The sequence below is a fragment of the Antechinus flavipes genome, chromosome 4 (assembly GCF_016432865.1).
Source record: "Antechinus flavipes isolate AdamAnt ecotype Samford, QLD, Australia chromosome 4, AdamAnt_v2, whole genome shotgun sequence".
NCBI lineage: Eukaryota > Metazoa > Chordata > Mammalia > Dasyuromorphia > Dasyuridae > Antechinus > Antechinus flavipes.
In genome coordinates, this window is record NC_067401.1 from 386291795 (window position 1) to 386315477 (window position 23683).

Here is a 23683-nt window from a genome sequence, read left to right on the forward strand (position 1 = left end):
CCTTAGAGGTCATTTTGTTCAGCTCATAGAAATAATCTCCACTCTAATAAAATTGACAAGTAATGGTTATCCAGTCTCTGAACAATTCCCATGGATAGAGGTAACCCATTACTTTCTGAGACAGCCCATTCTACTCTGATGCAGTTAAGAAAGTGTTAGGAAATTTTTCCTGCTAGCAAGCCTAAATTTGTCTTTTTATGACAACACAGCTCCTAAATCTGTTTCTGGGGGCTGGATATACAGTACTGATGCAGCTTGCACATATATAGCTTACTTGTTTTCCTTGATTTTGCTAGTTTCTAAATGGGAGATGTACATTTTTGTTTGCTCTTGTCTACAGGGACCCATTTATTCTTTGTTTTTTGCCTACTAGGCTCTTATAAATTTTATTGAATCAATAATACAGGCTGTGAATTCTCTTCCATTTGCACTTCCCCTTCCCTACTCCCTGAATATCACAATCACTTCTTTCTTTTTTTCTTTTTATTGTTTGAGTAAATGAAAAAGAATGACTCTAGATAGGAGAGGACTGACTGCAAACAGCCTGGGAATTTTCGTTAGCCTTTTAATATGTTGATAGTAATTAACTATTGGGGCGTCCTAACTCTACTTATCCAAGATTTTCCAGCCTTGTGGATGTTATTGCTTAGCAATATTTCATGTAGGATAGCTTTTGTTTTCTCAAAATAGCTTTTCTAAGTCACTAAAATGAAGGAAAGTAAATATAACAAATTTTGAAGTTGAGTGTAGGAATCTTATCCTAGATAAACCCAAATCTAGATATAAATGATAAGCACATTTTACTGTACTAACTAGTTCTACTCTAGCTTGCAACTGCAGAGTAATCTTGGAGCTTTTACTAGAAATCTGATGCATACCTACAGAGGGCCCTTTCTGTCCTCTCCATTGTCAAGATGGGCCTACCTTGGGTGCAGTTAAACATTTTCCTTCTGGTTAAAAGCACCCATTTAGACCAGCTTTAAACAGATATAAGGAAATATTCTTTGAAAAGCTCTTTCTTAGTTTTATGCTTACATAGTCATTGTAATAAATCGTAAGGAAAGGAAAATTTATTGGGAAAATAAAGGAAAATTAAGTTCCTAAATTGGCAATTTATGCTGACATAGTAATGTACCTTAAAAAATAAAATACATTTTAAAAATTTATTTCATTAACTGTATTCCACAAGATGTAAGAAATTTAAAAGATTTTAAAAATGTTATTTTTTAATTTTTCAACATTAAATTCCAAATACTTTTCCTCTATACTTCCATTCCTCCTCCCACCAAGAAAACCTATTTTCATATTGGCTATGTCACAAAAAAGGCAAAAAAAAAGAAAGCGAGACAATGATACTTCAGTTTGCATTCAGAGTTCACCAGTTCTTTCTGTGGAGGGGAATAGAATTATTTCATCATGAGTCCTTTGGAATTTTCTTGGGTCATTGTGTTGATCATAATAGTCAAATATTTCAGAGTTGATTAACTTTTTAGAAATTTTTTAAAACCAGATGATGAAAAAAAAATTTCTTCTTTGGATTTAGTGCTTGAATAATGAATGTTTCTTTCCATTTTATTTAATAGTTAGTTGCAGAAGAAGGTGGATTTGATGTTGTCTGCAAAGAGAGAAAATGGACCAAAATTGCCACCAAGATGGGATTTGCACCAGGCAAAGCTGTGGGTTCACACATTCGAGCACATTATGAGCGCATCCTTTACCCCTACAACCTATTCCAGTCTGGAGCTAGTCTGCTGGTGAGTATTGGTTGTTAGCTGAACCTGTTTTTTTTTTAATCCTAGTTGCTTTCCTTGGAGGAAGGGTAAGAGTGGGAATAGGGAGAGGGTCTTGATGGTTTCAAAGATTCTGTTTACAGTATTAATATTTTATATTTTCAGCAGTGAACTTCTTTGATTAAGCATAGCATAATGTATGATTTTCTTTTAGATTGTACAAAATTTGTGGGATAATACCTTTTATCAAGCTGTAATTGGTTGTTAAACTAAGGGAAGCATCTTTCATTGGATGAGTTGTTGGATAAATGTGCCATTTTGTCTTATACTTGTTGTTGACTGAAGTCTTCTGGTTCTTCTCTCAAACCTGTTTTATTTTTGTGTTCCTGATTGTCGTTTCATGAAGTACAGTCTATGAAATACCTGCTCATTCATTCTCTTGTCAGATGGGCTCTTCATTGAGATTTTCAGGAGATACAAAATTAGTAGCAGGATGGAAGATCCTGATTATTTTTTTGATACATTGTCTTTCTTGACAAGGGAGCTTATTTAAAGAGAAAAAAAGCTTTTATGTCAGTTGACATTTGTTATGTTTTTCTAATTGTAACTTTGAAGTCTGATCAACAGAGCAGAGTTTAGTCCTCAGCTTTACAAAGCAAAACAAAACACCTTTGAAAAAGTCTTGGTTTAAGAATGTATGTAGAAATCCTATTTACTCGAAGTACTATGCTTTAGGATTATTCATAGTTACTTAAATGTGTTTTTAAGGATATATTAATAAAATTTGTTAATGTCAATCTTGGGAAGGTATGAAAGATGACTTTATAGGGCCACTAGTATTTACAATCTTTAATGCTTAATAAGTGTTTAAGGTTCTCAGTTTTTTTGTGCTTTTATATAAAACAACAAAGCCTGATCCAATTAGTATAGCAATTTCATTTTCAGAAACAACAAAATGTAAATGAATAATAAACTGATAGGTCTGAAATGATGAATTGTGCCAATTTTTAAAAAACATTTTAGATGAAATGGGGCAGAATTCTATGCTAATTCTTTTTATTTTATTTATTTTTAATATCAGCTTCCTAGCATGAACCAATGAATTCACACTTTTAAAAAATTGTGTAGATTTTAATTTTTCAAGAGTTTGAGCCTTCCTTGTTTGTGTTTGAGAAATCTCTGGCTCAGGTAGTGTAGAAGCAAACCTCAGTGCATCATGAAATCAGGTAGCCAGTGCATAGAGAGATGCCTCCCTTGACCCACAGCGTCAGGCCCCTTCTTACGGCCTGGTCAGTGTGGAAGGAAACAGTACCAGAGCAGGAGACAAACGTGGGCTGCTTGTGACCTCAATTTTTGTGGCCCCACTTTTTGTTAAGTGTAACTTTCCAAGCTCTCTCTTGCAATAGGCACCTGACATATGTTCCAAACTGATGTGTTTAGTGGATCATGGCGTTCTGGAAAAGGTATGTTTCCTTTTTATTGTTGTGCTGTTTTTGTTTTAAATCTGCCGTGCCTGAAAGCTGTCTCTTCTGCCCTGTTGTCATCATTGCCCCCATTCTGATGTGCCTCGGATGTACAGGCTTCATTTGGCTTTCTAAGAAAACAAACAAATGTGGTTAATTTGCTTCTTTCATTGTGTATGTCTTTTAGTGCTTTGTGTTTTTTTTTTTTTTTTTTGTTTGTTTGTTTGTTTGCTTTTTGATTGTTGATACTTTAGGGGCCCTTGTCTCCTTTCACTCCCAACCAGTAGGGTCTCACATACAGGTCCTCTGCTGGGTTTCCAATTGTTGTTTTTTTAAAACACTTCCTCTCCCCCCACCCCCACCCCCACCCTCCTTTTTTTTTTTTAAAACATGACTAGGGTCTTAGTGGTTTGTTGAATTTGGATCTTTTTGGCTGTGTGCTTTTAACTTCTAAACTTTCAAGGTCACAATACTTCAGTGAACTGTGTCAGCCAAGTCCCTTAAAGTGTGATGGTGATCTATAATGGTATCAGAAAAAAGGGCACAAAAGGAAAGAAATAGATGAATTATTTTTAAAGTCCCTTTTCCCTTTTCTTATAGAGTTCTGACCTTCTGTGGATTACTGTCATTTTGCTTTCATCTGGTAGTTGAAATATGCTTTATTTGGATGCTGGGTGAGGCTTCTGGAACTTTTTGGCATTCTAGAGCTTCATTGATCCAGATTACAGGTTTTGCCATTATTCCCAGATTTTTTTCTACCTACTCTGAATATAAAAGGGGGCATTAAGAGAAAACTCAAAGAAGGACTAGGAGAGTTACCCTGGTTTATGTGTCTAGCATTTATGCAAATTTCCCTGCAATGTGGTACTACCTCTTTTTGCAAACATTGTTTATTCACTTATTTACTTACTACCCCAAAAGTAGTATTTGCTGGCTTGGGAAAATGGAATTATTTAAATTATATTTGGCTTCACTCAGTCTTCATGTGTTAATGTATTTTGGATTAAATTTGTTTGTTACTAAAGTATTATTAAGGAATATTAGGATGAATGGACTACATATCTTTCAGATAATGAGTTCATTAGCTTGGCAGAAAAAGGGGAATAAAAAGTTGTGCCTGATGGAGTTGCCAGTTGGAGAACTCCAGGGCAGAAGTTAAATTAGAAGAATAATGTGGAGAGTAATTTTGTACACCAAGTTTGTCTAAACCATAGACTTGATATCTAATTCTCTTCAAGAAACCTCCTTCTGAGAATCTCTTATCTTTTAAGATTTACCACCCTTGTATTCTTTCCCCAGTAGAATTAAAATTAGACACAGTATTTGAATAGTTATCACATGTGAAACAATAAAAGTGCTTTTAAGTAATATTTTGAAATGAAATAAATATCTAGTAGACTTGCGTTTCCTCTTCCCTTTCCCCATATTGGGAGAATATTGTTGCTGTGGTACAAAGCACGCTCCAAACAGAAATCCTGTTCATAGAGACTCTTGGCAAGAGATCCATTAGTAATGGTGCCAGGCATTAATAATTCCATGTGGGATCAATTTTTATTTTAATTACTCTGATTGACATCTTGATCCAGAGTTGGCTTTGCCAAGAAATTGAGAAATTTTTTTTTAAGTAGCTCTTTTCCTTCCTTTTAGTGAAATTGGAATTGATTTGTTTACAGCCTTAATTTTTGTTGTTTTAAAACCTCCAATAACAAAGAATAGAGGAAATTCAGACTTAAGTGCTTAGGACTGTTGTATAACGTTCATGGATTTGTGAATTTGCTTTGGAGAATCAAAAGCAGCATTTAGATTCTAATTTTTACTGATCTGCTTTTTTTTTTTTTTTTGGTTGGTGTTGATTAATGAGCCTTTATGTTTTGGCCTCATAATTGATGGCCATCCTAATCATTTCAAAAAGATAAGAAATTTTACCAGCTTATAGCATTTCGGTCAGATAGATCAATAGCTTCATTTCTGTAAGTGCTAGGATTGTAGTGCATTTGATTTTCTTAGAGCTGGAAATTCTTATCAGGAGATTGAAAAAATTGCGATTTCAATATATATAGTGCTATGTATTCTTTTTTATATGGCCCAGAATTATTTATTCAAAAGTATTCAAATCTTTTAAGGACTTAATTCCAATAATTTATATGTAGGGCCATAGAAGTTACTCATATCTTATAAGATCTGGAAAGGTTCCCCATAAATGTCTTGTTCAAGTTGCTCTTAACACTCGTTACATACTTGAGCTCATTTTTTTCAGCAGATTAAAGTAGATGCCTGTTTTAACACACTCTCATGATATGCTAATGATGGATCAGTAACAACCAAATCAGAAAACTCTTGATCTCATCTCTTGGATTTTGTTCTCAACAGTGTTAACTTTGGGGGGGGGGGGGGGAAGGAGGGACTAGGAACTCAATGATATTAATAAGAAATGTCTTGTATCTGTCATCTTTTGCAAGTTTTAATATTATTTTTGAGTTCAGAAATCAGTGTATATGGAAATGTTTTCTTTGCTTTTGCTTTACAATTTTTAATATTTTATAATAGTGTTTATGTAGTAACAAAGGATTTCTTTTTGCAACAATTCTTTCAATCTTGCCTTCTTTTGTGCTACTTAGAATAAGGAATTTATGGACATCTTTAGAAGTCATTAAGAATAATGTAGCATGATGTGTAAAAGTTGGTGTTATTGTTAATCAAATCTACCAAGCATATCTGGTTGCTTCTGTCTTAAATTTCCAACACTTTTTTGGAATGGATTCTTATTACAACCTTAGTCAGAAACAATTGGCTTTCAGGCCTTCATACTTTGAATGTTTGAACTAATGTTTGATATAGAATTATGAGTAAATTAAATCTTATTCTTAAATCATTGTATTTATGTTAAGTATCTTTGACTGGAGAACCCAATATGCCATTTAAATAGGTATGATATCAAGTAGCCATCATTGCTTGTATACATTCTGTGTTCTTTACCAATAGATTTGAAGCTACCTTACAGAATCATATGTGGGCCTGTTTAGTGATTAAAAGGAAGAATGAAATCTCACCAACCCAATTGTGTTATTTTCAGTGTCTGCAGAAGCCAAATCTCACCACAGATACAAAGGACAAGGAATATAAACCCCATGATATTCCCCAGAGACAGTCAGTTCAGCCTGTGGAAACGTGTCCCCCAGCACGTCGTGCAAAACGCATGAGAGCAGAGGTGAGAGTCTTAAAAGTTTAAACTGTTGATATTTTGGAAGGCATATAGCATATGGTACCGTGTTTAATTTAGTGGACATAATGGTAAAAGTAAAGTAAAGGTAAAGTAAAAGATTGTACCTTGATGAGTAGGTGACTTTCTAACATGTTTTAATATCTGGGTAAAAAGGTAAGTAATTGTTGGAGGTGAGCTCCAGGAAAAACTGGAAAATAGTTGTAGGAGATTCTGTCTAAAATGGATTGGGGGTGGAGTGGGATTAAGGTTAGGAGATATAGGGCGTGGAAAAATATTTATTTAAAAAATTAATAGCAGAACTAGGAATGGAATGAAAACTTTGTATTTTCTCAGAGGTATACTGGTTAGTGATAGAGCAAATGTAATGAGAAGAAAGTGTGTGGTTATGAAAGAAATTGAGACGTATAGAATATATTGGATGATAATATAAGATCATAAAAGAACATAGGATTTCTTTTTTTTTTTTTGTTTCTTTTTTTTTTTTTTTTAATTTTTATTTAATAATTACTTTATATTGACACTCGTTTCTGTTCCAATTTTTTTTTTTCCCTCCCTCCCTCCACCCCCTCCCCTAGATGGCAAGCAGTCCTTTATATGTTGGATATGTTGCAGTATATCCTAGATACAATATATGTTTGCAGAACCGAACAGTTCTCTTGTTGCATAGGGAGAATTGGATTCAGAAGGTATAAATAACCCGGGAAGAAAAACAAAAATGCAGATAGAAGAACATAGGATTTCATAAGGGAATACAAGAGAATAGTGTAGGAAAAGGTAGCTCACATTTGTATTATTTTGAAATTCTCATGGAAAAGGAAGGCAAGGCTTTGAAATCCAATCTGATCTAGTGGGTAAGTTTCTGGACTCAGAAAGAATGAATGGAGGAGAAAGATTGACTATCTTCTAAAAGGAGGTTTTCAGATTCACTTTTTATTTGGGGAGTGAGTAGGGCATGTGGAGGCAATTAGGGTTGAGTGACTTGTCCAGAGGTAGTTAGTGTCTGAAGTCTGATTTGAACTCAAGTCCTCATGTCTCCAGTGCTGGTGCTCTGTTCAAGTAAGTTCTTGTCCTAAACATCCCTCTCTTTCAGCAGGGAGGTTCTGAAAGATGAGTGATCTGTACAAACTTAAGAGGTACCCATGTAAGCTTGTATCTTCCACAGTTGCAAAAAAAAAAAAAAGAAAGAAAGGAAAATTCTTTTGCTGGGTGACTCTTGACAAAAGATGGCGTTTTTGCTCTGGGTTGAGTCTTTGGTCCCACTTGCCAAGATTCCCTGTCACCAAATGGGCCCGAGGCAATTGACCATGGATTTAGAACTCCCTACTCAATCTTGAGAGTAGGTTGAGATGAAAGTATATTAACATACCATCCATATAACACCTGAGGCCCTTGTCTTGTGACTGAATGTGAATGTGAAGGTAAAAGGTGTCACTTAAGATGCTGGGATAGGGTGTGAGGAAAGAGTTGAGGCCATTTATACAGTAGCAGTTCCTGATCTTCTCATCTGTGTTGTTCATTTTCCTTAATTATATGGCATTCTGGAGAGAGTCTCCAAATGAGTTGGATGATATTTGTTTAAGGTTGGTGGCATATGTTTGGAAAGAAAATGCTAAACATGTTTAACCTATAATGGATTGCTTGCTGTCTTGGGGACAGGGAAAGGGAGAGCAGAGGGAGAAAAATTTAGAACACAAGATTTTGTAAAGGTGAATGTTGGAAACTATCTTTGCATATATTTGGGAAAATAAGATATTATTAACTGAAAAGAAAAGAATGCTAAATTACTAAGTACCTTTAACTTTTACTTACAATATTTAAATATATCAATTTAATGAAATATTAATGTGTTACTTTTTAAAGGCTGCTAATATTAAAACAGAACCTGGAGAGGCTCCAGAAGCCAGAACTCATAATCTGAGACGTCGAATGGGTTGTCCAACACCAAAGTGTGAAAATGGTAAGAATAAATCATAAATGCAGGATGAAGAAATAAAAATAAAAAAACCAAAGTTAATTGTTAGATAAGAGATTGAGTTCCCAAATGTAAGTTTTGGATGTAGTCTTAAAATTCAATTCAGTAACAGTAACAGTTTCAGCATTTTTTGAAAACTTAACAACTTGGAAAACACTTGGCTAACAATTTGTTTCAATCAGTATAGGCCAACTTACTTTTTCTCACTCATGACCTGTTTGCATCCCAGTGGAAATTTTGGATGGTCTTCTACTTCTTAGGTTATGTACAGAAACTTAATTTCACCTTCACACTTCTGTGAGTGAGTTGGGACCAAGGAATGAACATAACATTTTTCTCTGGCCATGGTTTAGGTATAGAAAGAAAAGCCAGAAATTAAGAATTTTCTGGTTAGTACTTGCTTTAACTTCCATTCATCTGGATTGCAGAGACCTCATGCTACTTTTATTTTAGAGGTAAATATAGACTTTGAAACTAGTTTGAAGGAATTATTTTATAGTCTGGCACTCTTCCTAAGGTTCATTTTACATATATAGTAGAAACTATTAAGATATGTCTTTTTGGATTTAAAATGTATTACTTCATTGTATAGATAGAAATAACAGATTAGTCACGAATCTTTTCATTTTACTCTATTTAGTTAACTCTTTGAAAAACAGTTGTACAGCTCCAAAACCTTAGGTTCTTTGAAAATAATAAATTGGAGCAGCTCTCTTCTCTCTCCTCCCTTCTTCTCCCTTTCTTCTTCTCCTTCAATTTAACATGAAATTAAATTAACTTCTTCAACAATTCTTTTTTTTTTTTTTAATAGGAAAACATTAGCAATAATGTGAAAATTTAAAATTAGGAGTCATCTGTGTAGCCAAGTATTTCTTTTGTGTGTTGGGTCTTAAATAAGACTCATCTTAAACATATTTTGGAAAGTTCCAGAGAAACTTAAGTAACACTTTAGTAATACATATTTTTTACAGTATTGAAACCTAGGGCATATGCCACTTTGCTTACCACTGGAAAATTACCTATATTAGTTCCGTAATTTGTTTCAGTGGAAACAAAGTAAGTTCTTTATAAAACATAATAAACATGATAGAATGTTTTAGAGTTGTTTTTGGATTGTTGCCAACAGAGAAAGAGATTCGGAGCACAATAAAAAGAGAGATCATTGAGAAGAAAGAGCATACTGGGGAAATTGAGAAGGAGAAACCCAAGAGTCGGTCTAAGAAAAGCACAAATGCTGTGAGTCACCTTTTTCTTTATTATCCTAGCTTGATGTTGAAAACATTTTGCTTTTCTCCAGAAGATCAGTTTTTTTGGGGGAGGGGGAGTATTCGTTTTTTTTAATATTGAAGACAATATTTCTTGTAATGCTCTTTTTTTTTTTTTTTTAATAGCTTTTTATTTACAAGTTTATATGTATGGGTAATTTTACAGCATTGACAATTGCCAAACCTTTTGTTCCAATTTTTCCTCTCCTTCCCCCCCATACCCTCCCCTTGATGGCAGGTTGACCAATAAATGTTAAATATGGTAAAGTATAAATTAAATAAAATATAAGTATACATGTCCAAACAGTTATTTTGCTGTACAAAAAGAATCAGACTTAGAAATAGTGTACTATTAGCTTGTGAAGGAAATCAAAAATGCAGGCGGACAAAAATATAGGGATTGGGAATTCTATGTAATGGTTCATAGTCATCTCCCAGAGTTGTTTCGCTGGGTGTAGCTGGTTCAATTCAGCAGTAGCTCTATTGGAACTGATTTTTTTCATCTCATTGCTGGAGGTGGCCATGTCTATCAGAATTGACCATCATAGAGTATTGTTGTTGAAGTATACAATGATCTACTGGTCCCGCCTCATTTCACTCAGCATCAAACGTTGTGGGATAAAGTGATAGACTTAAGAATTCAAAAAATTATGAATTATATTAACTAAAAGGAATTAAATTTTAGAGAATGTTTTAAGTGTGCTCCTCTTTGGTGATGGAACTCAAATCTGTGGATAAGTCTCAGATTGTGCTTTATGAATCATTATAGCAGGTAAGATTTGCTAATGAATATAGATCTTTCAACCAACACAGAAGGGAAATCTCATTTATTTTTTTATGTTGAGCATTTTCACTCAACAATTTGTATTGAACATGAGAATTCAAATTCATCTCTTTCCCTCCCCTTTGCCCAGGCTCTAACATGACATCCCAGGCCCTCCTTCTTTCCCCCAGTCTTTCTCTTATCTACTGGATCAATTCCTGTGACTTTCCAAGATTACAAAAAACCATGTAACCACTCCTTTTCGACTTGATAACATTTTTCAAGTGATTTCTCCAAATTTTTCTTTCGGGGTCAGAGGTACAGATTACCCTAATATGAAGGGAATTATATGAGGGCCATAAATCTTTGTAACTTCATGTAAGGTTAAAAAGCATAGTAGGTTGTTGCTTTTACACAGCGTTTTCCATTTTATCATTGCTTAATAAGAAATGGAAAGATGTATTGTCTACATTAGAATTTTCCTACCCTTAATTTGGTATCTTTCTTCATACAGCCATTATTGACTCTATTAGATATATTCACAATTCAAATTCCTGTGAAATGATTTTCTTATATAATGTTAAGTGCTTAGCAGCTCAGATAAAAACCTAATTATAGGGACATCATAGAAACAACTTGATCTAATCATTTAGTGATTTATTTTTTGATTTTGGTTAAACATAAAATCTTTGAATTTTATGTTTAAGAGGGTTATTTGTTAAAGTAAGGATTTGCTTGAACAGATTAGGTAACAATTATGGATGTTGGGATGAGAAGAGAGATCAAGAGGTTAACTCTCAAATCCCCTTCAGTCTTAGAATTTTATAAAATCAGATGTGAGTGCACATTGTCCTGTTAAAAAGACAATTTCTAATATTACAGGTGGATCTATATGTCTGCCTCTTATGTGGCAGTGGCAATGATGAGGATCGCCTTCTTTTGTGTGATGGCTGTGATGATAGCTACCATACTTTCTGCTTGATTCCACCTCTTCATGATGTTCCCAAGGGAGACTGGAGATGCCCTAAATGTTTGGCTCAGGTAAGGATTAGAACTTGGGTATTGCTTTGATATGTGTAATGAGGTACATTGAACTTTTTAAAATTGATTTTGTTCTTCTCAATTATTGAGAATTTAAATAAATTCTCTATTTAAGAGTTACAAAATGAAACTCTTGCAACAAATATGCATTGTTGAGCAAAAAAATTTCCATATTAGGTGTAGAAAAAAGGAAATCTTTATTATTGAAACAGATGACAAAACCAAGAAAGGCTTAGGAAAAATAGGAAGTCCTGAAGATGTTGGTTTTTGCAAAGGTTTACATGGCAAATGTACAGTATAAGCTGTCAGTTTTATTAGCATTATTTTTCTTGGATTAAAATTTTTGACCAGATTTAGGGGATTATTTTCTTCTTTAGATTTTGTAAATTGCCTTCTTCAGCAAGGAGATGTGACATGTGATATTTGACATGCGTACTATAATTTGATACTAGTAAAAATCCTGCTAGATTTCTTGTAGGTTTCAGATGGCTTCTATATTTTGAATATTTCATGGATTCATTTGATTTTTATCAGTTGAAATTGGGGAAATTGATTGGTTAGCATGAAATTATATGTAGTATATTATCTCTATATATTATAGAGAGGGCCAACATTTTGTGGGTTTAGAAGAGACTCCTCATCTTTTTTGCATGTCATTTTAATGAAAATAATTTCTCTTTTCTTTTGTTTTAGGAATGTAATAAGCCTCAGGAAGCATTTGGTTTTGAACAGGCAGCCAGAGACTACACACTCCGCACTTTTGGGGAAATGGCAGATGCATTCAAGTCAGACTATTTCAACATGCCTGTCCATGTATGTATATGGCTTGAATTTTGAAGCTCTGCTAATTTGAAATCTAGATCATGATGTACACATATGACATTTAAACTAGCCTGCATTTTATATATAGTCTTAACTGTAATACAGAATAAATATGAAATTTCATGTTAAACACAGGTAATTTATATTTTTATATTGTCTCATACAGTTTTCAGTATTTTTGTATGAGTTTATTTTATTTTCACCATGACTCTTCTCTTGTTGATAGTGTGAATCTGAAGGAAAGGGCAATTGAAGACTTCCTCTATTGCGTTTTTCAAGAAGTCACTATATTAGAACTTGAATCTAGATTATTCAGCCTTTAAGCCTAGCATTAATTCAGCATATTGTATATTGTTTTAGCATTAATTACTCCTTGTATTTGCATTCTTTATCCTGTTTTCCAAGTTATACTTCCCTTTCCCCCATGGGTATATAGTAGCATACCATGTGAAGGGGTATTTGTTCACTCAGTCTTTTTTTTTTTTTTTTCCCCAGACAATTTCCTTGCCTATGAAACAGGGAATATTATCTGTCTCCACTGAAATATTATGAGCTAATGTACTTAGAAAAGTGTTTCAAGAAGTCTAAGATTATTAAAACAGGGCTAGGGTAATTAGATAATAAGGTTGTTAGTGTGAAAATGGAATGCTTCATTACTGATTTCCAAACAAAATTCCCTCCCTACCCCCTTCTTCTCCCCCCCCCCCCCCCCCCTTTTCCCCTTTTTCCCTTTTTGATAGTAGGAAATCCCAAATTTCATTGTATTTTACAACACGACATCTAGAAAGTGAAATTTTGTTACTGGTTTTGATCCTTGGGCCATTGGTAGAAGGAACATTTTTTTTTTTTTCTTTAAATGACCAAGTTGTGCTTCCTCTTTGAGAAATGGAACTTTTGGTGAGGGAATTCATTCCTTGGCTCCTTTTGTTTCATTTCCAGATGGTTCCCACAGAGCTGGTGGAGAAAGAATTTTGGCGTCTGGTAAGCACCATTGAAGAGGATGTCACAGTGGAGTATGGTGCTGATATCGCCTCTAAAGAATTTGGCAGTGGTTTTCCTGTACGAGATGGAAAAATAAAACTCTCCCCAGGGGAGGAGGTAAGGTTCTAAACCTCAGACATATATGTTTCAAAATGTGAAAACAGCTTGCTATAGAAATGTGGAAATAGAGATCCTTCTTTAATGGATATCCTTTAGCAATTGTATTATATCTCTGGCCTTATTATATTGAATTGTTGTAGTCCGTGTGTAGCCTGTCAAGTCATTTATATTATGTTACTTGCAATTCCCATATAGTTGAGGATTTTTCAGCTTCTGGAATATTTTCTTGGAGTACAGAAATTTTAATGATTTTAATAGAACTGTTCAAGTATTAAATAAGTATGTGGTGTAGAAATTCATATTTTGAACTCCGAGGAGCTTTCAATTTAAATATGTACAAGATTCTTTACTGTGAACTGTAGAAGTGGCATTTGGAAAGAATGTACTTTCCCTACACACACCAAATATCATAAGTTAAAATTTCGAAAAACATTTCTGCTATTAGATCTTTTATTAGGAAATCAAAGTGGTTGTTAGCATCAAAAATATTAAAGAAATAAATTTAGGCTATATAAATTTGTCAGATTTACTACTCTCCAGCCTTCTTAGGTAGTATTTCTTACCCAACATAAAAATGATTAATTTCATCTGGTGTGATTATTATTTAATTAGTGACTAGTGATTTTGAAGACAAATTGATGAATTTGATATAAAATATAAGATAAGCTGGAGTTTTTGTCTTATTAAATTTTAGGAATATCTTGATAGTGGCTGGAATTTGAACAACATGCCTGTAATGGAGCAATCTGTCCTTGCTCATATTACTGCTGATATATGTGGCATGAAGCTACCCTGGCTGTATGTGGGAATGTGTTTTTCTTCATTTTGTTGGCACATTGAAGACCACTGGAGCTATTCAATTAATTATCTGCACTGGTAAGAGATCCCCAGGGGAATTTTGTGGTGAGGGCAGAGGGTATCCAGGATATGTTTCATAACTAAATATTTGTTCTTTTTTAGATCTCCCTCCCTCCCCCATTAGTCATCCAGTTTCTGATAGCAGAGTTATTGATAGATTATTGACCTAACCCAGGAAAATGCCTTATGGTAGTTAGTTTGTCCTTGGGCAGGGATAATGTTATGTTATCATAATATCTCTATTCTCTTTCAGTCACTTGACATTTATCTTTGTACTGCTCTGGACAACTGAGTTGATCATCAGTGTAGGATGTCTTTTTAAAAGTTTTACCTTTACTACAATGTAATATTAGCTCATTCTTGCTATTTAATTTTTAGTTTTTGGCTTGTCATAATTTCATAGTTATTCACTGAGATCTCACATATCATACATAGCTCTTTTCTTGGCAAGTCATTGTATAACTACCTATTTCTAAGTGATGTAACTCTATAGGTAGGCCTTAAGTTGTGCACCAACTTTACTGCTTCCTAAATCCTTCAAAAATAAACTTTTCCCCTAATTTGGTTTTTCTTTGCATATGTCCCCTTACTTTGGTTCCTACATAAGGAGAAGAGGGCTGAGAAGAGAGGCTTTGTCAACTTTTGTATGTAAAGTGGCAGCTTTGCTTTTCTTCCTTGGCAATTGCTTCCAGATCTTGAGGAAGATGATACTTACCATATCTCCTTGGAATGTCACAGAATAATTTGTTGAAGGTGTTTTAAAGATGTTGAGCCTCTATAGAAATGCTAATTGTCTTATTAGCTTTCCATTAACCTCAATTGTTATACAGTGGGCAATGTAGATTGTATTGCCATTCCTCATTCACCCCAAATTCTAGCCTATATCTAGTTTAAGAAATAGTATCAATCTTAATGTATTAGACTTTTGATATTGCAGATTCTTAGGAATCTTATTATCTGATTGTTTTCTATGGGGTTTTATTTAAAAAAAAAAAAACTGTTTTCTAATTGTTTGTTGTTTGACCATGCCCTTATAGCATAGTCATTTGAAGCAGGACCTGAAAATAGGAAAGTTTCAAGATATCACATCGTTGGGCAAGGACTAGTGAAGGGACTGTTACATGTTTGTTTATTTTTTATTTTTTCCTAATCTGTTTGTAGGGGGGAGCCAAAAACCTGGTATGGAGCCCCAGGTTATGCAGCAGAGCAACTGGAAGATGTAATGAAGAAACTGGCTCCAGAGCTCTTTGTATCCCAGCCAGATCTCCTCCACCAGCTTGTCACCATCATGAACCCAAATACCCTAATGGCTCATGGCGTGCCTGTATGTTTTAAGCTCTTACCCTATTGCCACTCTTCTGTTTCATTTTTTTTCCTCTCTCTTTTCCAGACATTCACTATTTTTTATAAAATTGTTTCAGTTCTAAGAATTTCTCACATAGCATAATTTGATAGCAGAAATGGCTGTTTGGTGTATTTTAATAACACATATTCCATGAAGCCAGTGAGTTTTTAAGATGTAAAAACCAACTCAGAGTGCAACCAGTCATTAGTAATTCGTGCTATCATAAATAAGGAAAATGTACTTTGTCAACCTAGACTTCATTTTTGTTTTGTTTTCGATTGCCTCAAATGACATTCTCTACACTGCCATTCTCATGGATAGTTCACAGATATAGGGAGGTCAAGGATCATAAATTGAGAGTGGAAAATGAACTAGTTCATTGTCTTCATTTTACAAATTAGGAAATTGGTGCTGAGAAGTTGAGTGAAATACCTGGGGTCATACAGGCATGAGTGATGGAGCTCAAATTTAATCTATGCCTTCCTGATTGCAAAATCATTGCTTTTTTCCATTGAATTTCTAATTCCGTTTTTGGACCATGCCATCAGCACAACTCTGGTATTCAGTTTGGTATCTATTTCTGGGAATCAAATTTCCAGGAAAATGATAAGCTTGGGGCAGTCAGAAGAGGATGATCTGAATTTTGAGAGAGCAAGAAGATATGGAATGCAAGAAGTAGTTGAAGGAATTGTAAATGTTACAAGATGAATGTAGGTGAAAAGCTTTAGGAAAATGATGTCATTTTGGAGTGTTAATAGGACTGCTTTGTGGAAAGAGATACTAATTGATTTTTTCTACTGGGCTCACCCAATAAAAACTAGGAACAATGAGTGAAGTTATATAGAGTCAGATTGCATTATGATAGAAGGAAGGATTTCCTAGTCACCTACTTAATGCAATGTATCGATAGAGTTCAAGACTTGAAGTCGGGAAGACCTTGAGTTTGAAAGCAATTATTTACTATTTCTATGACCCTGGGCAGGTTCTGTGACTTCTTTGCTCCAATTGTCTCAACTGTAAAATGGGAATAATAATTATATCCACCTCACAAGGTTGTTATGAAGATCACATGAGTTAATAATAAAAAATGCTTTGCAAACCTTAAAACTATTCAAATGCAAGCTATATATGTTTGAGAGCTGCTCAAAAAATGGAATTGTGGCTGCATTGGTATGTTCATGCTTAAAGGATGTTTGTGGTTATATGTTATAGGGAGAGTCTTTTAAAAATTTTTTCTAAAGTATTTTTTTCAAATACATGTAAAAATAGTTTTCAACATTCATTTTTTGTAATATTTTGTGTTTCAAATTTTTCTCCCTCTCTCCCTTACCACCTCCTTCCCAAGACAACAAATAATCTGATAATATGAGTTAAATATGTACATTTCATTATAGGAAAATTCTTGATCAGTTAATACCTGGACTGATTTTATTTTTTTGGAACAACTTGAAATCATGAAATCATGCCTTACTATACTGCCAATATAAATTATTAATCTTAAAATTAAGTGTCTGAAATTTTTTCTGTGAATCTTGCTGAATTCTTACTTACTGTGGTTAACTCATTTTGTAAAGAATAAGGTTGTCGTTGTTCCAACTTTTGTACACATAGAAATTGGCTCTCTTTAGTTCATAACGTCTACACAATGTATAATTTAAAATGAAAGATGATTGAAAAGATCCAAGTCCAGTCCAAGGTAGGGTGGTGAAGTCAGAGTTTGTTATTTGAATGTTGAATTCCCTTCAGAGACAACACTTCAGAGTGCCATATTTTGGAGTACAAAATAGTTGTTTGTACTATTGTTCCCAACATCCTGTAGTACTAGTACAAGATCTCCATGCCTCCATGAACTTTTTCATAAGTTGTAGTGAGAAACATTGATTTGTCAGTTTTTAGAAGCCAGTTATCTGGTGAAGAATTCTTTGAAGTCAGCTAAATTTACCATGAGAAACTCACGAAAGTTAGTTATCTTGATAGGTATTTTCAGAGCTTGCATGTCCCTTGATCATACCTTCAAGAAGCTCAAGTCACCTCCATGTTAGAGCAAGGCATCAGGTTTTGATTTTAGTGGAGTTTTAACAGAATTGTCAACATTATGATGATGTCATTATCCTTTGCCCCTATTGAGGATAACCAGGAATCTTTCTTTGATTACAAATAATTTGTGACCTAAAATTTAGATGATTGCTTAAATGACTCCCATTAATATCCAGTTAGAATTTCCTTTTATTTTATATTTTAGCTTAATATTTGCAATAGTTATCAACATCATTGTCTTACATATAATGTTTTAGGGAAAAATACGAATTTTTTTGTAAAACTATCATAGGCTAATTTTAAAGTTAAATTTTAGCAATGTGTTTTTGGTGGGGAGGAGAAGGCAGCAATAATGTCCAAAAATACATTGTGACCACTTTGTGACAGAAACAAGTGATCCTTTCCAGAGATGTCCACATTGATAATAAGATAGACATGTGTTGCCTGGGCTAGCTCAGGAAAGTATGAGATAAGAATGGTATTAGACTGACGGTCTATAGAACTGCTGTTCTGACCTCATTGTTGTATGTCTGTGAACCCTGGACAGTCTACCAGAACCGTGCCAGGAACCTGAATCGCTTCCATTTTAATCTATTAGTGCAACCTTGTCCTCAGAAGTCGGCTCTTATCCACTGAATGAAGTTTTATTTAATACCATTTACTGATGGTATGCACCTATTGGAATATTACTGAAAATGTCAAAATGACTTGATCACCTCTGGTTGTTTCATATGCTTTATAAAACATGTTGTCCACGTTAGAAATGTATTTTTTTTATTTCTTTCTATTAGGTTTACCGAACTAATCAGTGTGCTGGCGAGTTTGTGATTACCTTTCCAAGAGCCTATCACAGTGGTTTTAACCAGGGCTTCAATTTTGCTGAAGCAGTTAATTTCTGCACTGTTGATTGGGTATGTACTAAGACATGTTAAATATTTTTTGATTTTTCTGTGTTTCATGTATAAATTAAATTGTTGTTTTTTAAATTGCCACATGGGCAGTCAACTTAAAAATGGTCATTTTAGTTAGCAATAGTTTAAATTTTGGTTGTTGAACTATACTTGATTCTCTTAATGGTTAGTTTGCTCCAAAAACGTATATATGTATATTTTAGTTTTAATGAGTTGAACTAGAGCACTATTTGTTCTGCCTGATTGCTGACAAATCTTAGATTGTAAATTCTCTGAGGGCATGATCTGTCTTTTGCCTCTTTTTTGAATACTCATCCTCATACAGCAACTTGGCACATGGTATTTAATAAATGTTTATTGATTGAAAACTTACTAAATATATTAATTTTCTAAAATTTCTCTCATAGCCTTTTTTGCTTTTTTAGTCTCATATTTTTGGCATATAATTTTTAGCAAAAAATTTCCTGAAACAAATTGCTAATTGGACCAAAGGATTTTGTAGTGTATGAAGCTGTTTCACTGACTTCTTCTGAAGAAGTTTGTTTTTGAAAGAGTTTTATCTGTTTTATATAGATTGTACATTGCTTTACATATGAGCTAGTATAGTTTAAAAAACCAGATTTACAAAACACATTATGAGGCCATTCACTTGTAATTTGTCTTTTTCCACTGAAGTATTTATCTTTTTGATTACAGCTTCCATTAGGACGTCAGTGTGTGGAGCATTATCGGTTGCTGAACCGATATTGTGTATTTTCTCATGATGAGATGATTTGTAAAATGGCCTCCAAAGCTGATGTACTAGATGTGGTCGTTGCTTCAACTGTTCAGAAAGATATGGCCATTATGATTGAAGATGAAAAGACCTTAAGGGAGACTGTTCGCAAGTTGGTAAGATTTTTGGATTAAGGCTATTATGCTTGTGTTCTCATTTTAGAATTTTTTTGTGTATATCAAAATTTGGAAGTTAATTTTATTGGCAGGTCATTCATAATAAGTTCCATTAAATAATGAGTAATCCTTTCTCTATCTTTCTTTAAAAAAAACAAAAATAAACCCTTCCTTGGTAAAAGTCAGTTTGTGACTTTTGCCTTTTGGAAATCTGTTTTTATTTTGTTTGTTAGAATTATTATATACTAGTACAAAGCATTTGAACTTTCCAGGTTACTTGGGATTAAAGTGCATTCTATAGAACAAAGGTAATGAATATTGAATCATGCCCCCTTGAAGAGTTCCTGACAGAAAACAAACTCTTTTGAGTTTTTGTCGCTATCCATTCTCTGGAACAGGCTCTGTTGAAATAATTTAAGTGTACATATCATCTCCCTGTAAAGAATAAGAATAATCCATAGACTTTTTAATTATATCCTGAAAAAAATCACGAGTCCAGATATTAGCTAATTTTGTTTGAACTGGTGAATTATGTAAAGTATCTATATTTTTCAAATTAAAAAAAAAACAAGGCACAGAGAGCCAATAACAATTTTATCCTTATATTATCCCTGGGAGATAAGGTGCTATTATTATTCTCTCCGTTTTATAAAGATCAGATAGAGATTAAGGTGATTTCATCTTCCCATGGCAACTATTCTGTGTACAAGTCTAAAGTTCTCTATAAGATTCAGCTATTTTAATCATTTTAATCAATTTTATATCATTACCAGTAATCAGTGTAAGATTTAATCATTTTAATTATTTTAATCGCTATATTAAACATCTACATTCCCAGAGCTAGTAGTCTAGTATCGACCTAATCAGTGTGGAGTAGAATGGACATCTTACTTTGAAGTTTCTGTATGCTGTGGAGTTGCTATATAGTGTTGGTTTTTCATATCCAAAGTTCGCCTGTGACAGCAGCACTTTCAGAGGCAAAGTCTTTTTCTAGATTTATAGAATAGTTTAAATTTACCATATTATACCTTTGCTTTCCCACATTCTTTAACTTTCCTATTTATTAAAAATTTTTTTCCCTATGCTTGGTGGTTTATACAATCTTTTTGGAGCTTTCTAAAGCAAACTTTATTGTAGGGAGTAATCGATTCAGAACGAATGGATTTTGAACTGTTACCAGATGATGAACGCCAGTGCATAAAATGCAAGACAACATGTTTCATGTCTGGGGTGTCCTGTTCTTGTAAACCTGGGCTGCTGGTGTGTCTCCATCATGTAGAAGATCTGTGTTCTTGTCCTGCCTATAAGTATAAGCTGGGGTGAGTAGAACTATTTCTTTCAAGGGAAATATCTTAAGAATAGCGTAATGGTTAAGGATGTCTTTGTGAGAGCATGCCATTTTTTTCCTACATTCCTAATCTTCATAACAATTATTATGTATTTATATTATATTATTATTATTATACAATTATTGTATTCAATTATTATTATTATAACAGTTATATTTTGGATGGAACTGTTTCACACTGTGTTATTTTATTTTTGTGATATGCGTATAAGTCAGACTGAAGTAGGTTTTCTTGCTTCTAGGTACAGATATACTCTGGATGACCTATATCCTATGATGAATGCCCTGAAACTGCGAGCAGAATCATATAATGAATGGGCATTGAATGTGAATGAAGCTTTGGAAGCCAAGATCAACAACAAAAAAAGTACGTGATACAATAAAGGCGATGCTGTTTGCTCATCTGAAACATAAAACATAATGATCATTAGTAATGAAGCTTTGCATAGTTGTTTTTTCTAGCTTTCTAGACAAATCTTAGACTAATGGAAGACTTAAACTAGGAGCCCATGGTAATATATAGACCTATTTGTTGTATGTACATCTGTGTTACTTACAAAGCAAAATGTAGATAACTACCTCTTATTTTTGTCTTAAAATCTCTTTCCCTTCTGTATATTCATATCACCAAGTTTCTTATATATAGTATTGTTTACTTTTGATGATTATTTTGCTTTATCTAACTGAATGAAACATCTTAAAACTTCTAGTCTAAGGGGGGGGGGGTGAAGGTTTTTATCTTTGTATATGAGAGGTGGAGGTACTAGAACATATTTTGCCAGAACTGGAAATAATTACTTTTGACTTTAAGGAAAGTATTTTATTTGATTAAATTAGTGAAATGCTGTCTTGTCACTATGTAAAGCTATTCTTTATCATTCAGGAAAAGTTCCTCTTGCTGTTATTCTAGAAAGTAGTTGGTTTCTCTTTTTTTCCATCTTCTTTCAATCTTCTTTTGAGGTCTTTGGCACCATACCCAGCCTTGTTTCTTCATCTCCCTCAGAATTCTTCCCTTTTTTAATAAAATGGAAGTATCTTTTTTTTTTTTTTAAATTTATACAAAGAGTGCTAATTAAAGCCTCCTATATAAAGAGGTTGCTTCATCAATTACAGCAGGTTGTACTTTTTGCATTTTATAATGAACGTTTTTATTCTACAATATAACTACTTCTGATTTCTTGGTTTTTTTGGGGGGGCGGACAATTTTATATATTTTTTTTAATATATAATTAGTATTTTATTTTTTCAAATACATGTAAAGATAATTTTCAACATTTTTGTAAAAGATTTTGTGTCAAATTTTCCTCCCCTTCCTTACCCTTCCTCTTCCCTAAGATAGCAAGAAATCTGATATAGATTACACATACACAGTTGTTTAAAATATATTTCCGTATTTGTCATGCATTTCATTTCTTATAATGTATACTGAAGATCAGCCCTAGACATAAAATAAGATCCAATCTGATTTATCATGTGTGGTAAGGTTTGTTGCTGAGTACTGTTAGATATGTGATATATCTTCTTTTGTATACTTATTTAGGGAAATAAAAGGTAAGGCTAATAAATGGACACTGGTGGCAGATAATGGCTCACATATTAGTTTTACATATAAATGTTTTTATTTAAGAATATTTCTTTGCTTATATGCTTGTGTTGTTTCTAGGCCTCATCAATTTTAAGGCTTTGATAGAAGAATCTGAAATAAAGAAATTTCCTGACAATGACCTTTTGCGCCATCTTCGCTTAGTCACGCAGGATGCTGATAAGTGTGCATCTGTGGCACAGCAGCTGCTCAATGGCAAAAGGCAGACTAGGTATGGACACAGTTTTGACTTGGATTAGGGTGGAATATGCTGATGGCCTAGAGATGTTGTTTTAATGAGACTTGGTTATTTTTGTAGGTACCGTTCTGGTGGAGGGAAATCCCAGAATCAGTTGACAGTCAATGAGCTTCGACTTTTTGTGAAACAACTATATGCTCTTCCATGCATTCTCAGTCAAACACCACTCCTGAAGGTGGGAGATAGGTTGGGGGTGGATTTTCTCATAAATCTGTTTACTGGGATGGTTGAATTAGATGACCTCTTTGAGGATAATATTTGTTCCTGGAGGTGCTTTCATGGAAATATTTTTTTTAAAACTGTTGTATAATGTTGTACCAAACCTTTGAAAATAAGTCTGTTTTGCAATAATCTTTATCTTTTGTGAATTTGAGATAGAAAAAATTTATTTCAGCTCCAAGCTACTAAGAATTCTTCCCTTAATTAGGCCTTTCATTTTAGTGTATACTTTTGTCTTTTGTAAAGAATGCTTCTTTAGAGCGGGGTAGATCTGAGCTTCTTTGCTTTAATTACTAGTTTTGGGGGCATTGCTCCATCTCTAAATAGGGATCATCATACTATTAATTTCTTTATTTTTAAATTTCTTTGTATTTTTAAGACACATTGCTTTATGAATCACTATTAATTTCAAGGCTATGGGGAAAGCACTTTGTAAAACTTTAAAAAGTACTATGTAGCATTTTTTATCTATATTACTGTCCTTCAGAGGCTGTCTGAATAGTATAGGATATTTAGGGAGCTTGCCTCAAAACCAGGAAGACTTGGACTCAAGTCTCATCTGTAACACACTGCCAGTGACTCCTTTCTTGGAAAAGGCCCTTTACCTCTCTCTTTGCTTTAGTGGGTTCTCTCAACCTTAAAAGTGGAGTTCTGGCTTGCATTGATAGAGAGACGGAGTTTCCTTATCTGGAAGTTCTTAAAATCAAGGAAATCATAGGTGCAGTTCCTGTTTGTCTGTGCACTTTTTTTTTATTTTTTGCCTCACCCAGTAGGGGAGGTAAGGTGGGGGGACACATAACTCTTAAAAGAAATTATGTGTAGTTAAGACGAACAGAATTCACATTGGCTATGT

General features: G+C 33.8%; 1 protein-coding gene across 2 annotated transcripts in view; it reads left to right on the forward strand.

The window, feature by feature from the left end:
• KDM5B (lysine demethylase 5B) overlaps window positions 1-23683 on the forward strand; it is a 66730-nt gene that overhangs the window by 26925 nt on the left and 16122 nt on the right. Inside the window, exons 4-19 of one of the 2 annotated variants that reach the window (XM_051998625.1) lie at window positions 1584-1754; window positions 3137-3193; window positions 6267-6401; window positions 8277-8373; window positions 9515-9624; window positions 11299-11457; window positions 12151-12270; window positions 13219-13377; window positions 14075-14256; window positions 15400-15562; window positions 18412-18531; window positions 19228-19422; window positions 20560-20741; window positions 21013-21137; window positions 22434-22584; window positions 22672-22786. In XM_051998625.1, coding sequence (XP_051854585.1) covers window positions 1584-1754; window positions 3137-3193; window positions 6267-6401; window positions 8277-8373; window positions 9515-9624; window positions 11299-11457; window positions 12151-12270; window positions 13219-13377; window positions 14075-14256; window positions 15400-15562; window positions 18412-18531; window positions 19228-19422; window positions 20560-20741; window positions 21013-21137; window positions 22434-22584; window positions 22672-22786 — 2241 coding nt within the window. The remainder of the gene's footprint in view (window positions 1-1583; window positions 1755-3136; window positions 3194-6266; window positions 6402-8276; window positions 8374-9514; window positions 9625-11298; window positions 11458-12150; window positions 12271-13218; window positions 13378-14074; window positions 14257-15399; window positions 15563-18411; window positions 18532-19227; window positions 19423-20559; window positions 20742-21012; window positions 21138-22433; window positions 22585-22671; window positions 22787-23683) is intronic. The other variant, XM_051998626.1, reaches the window with a different exon arrangement.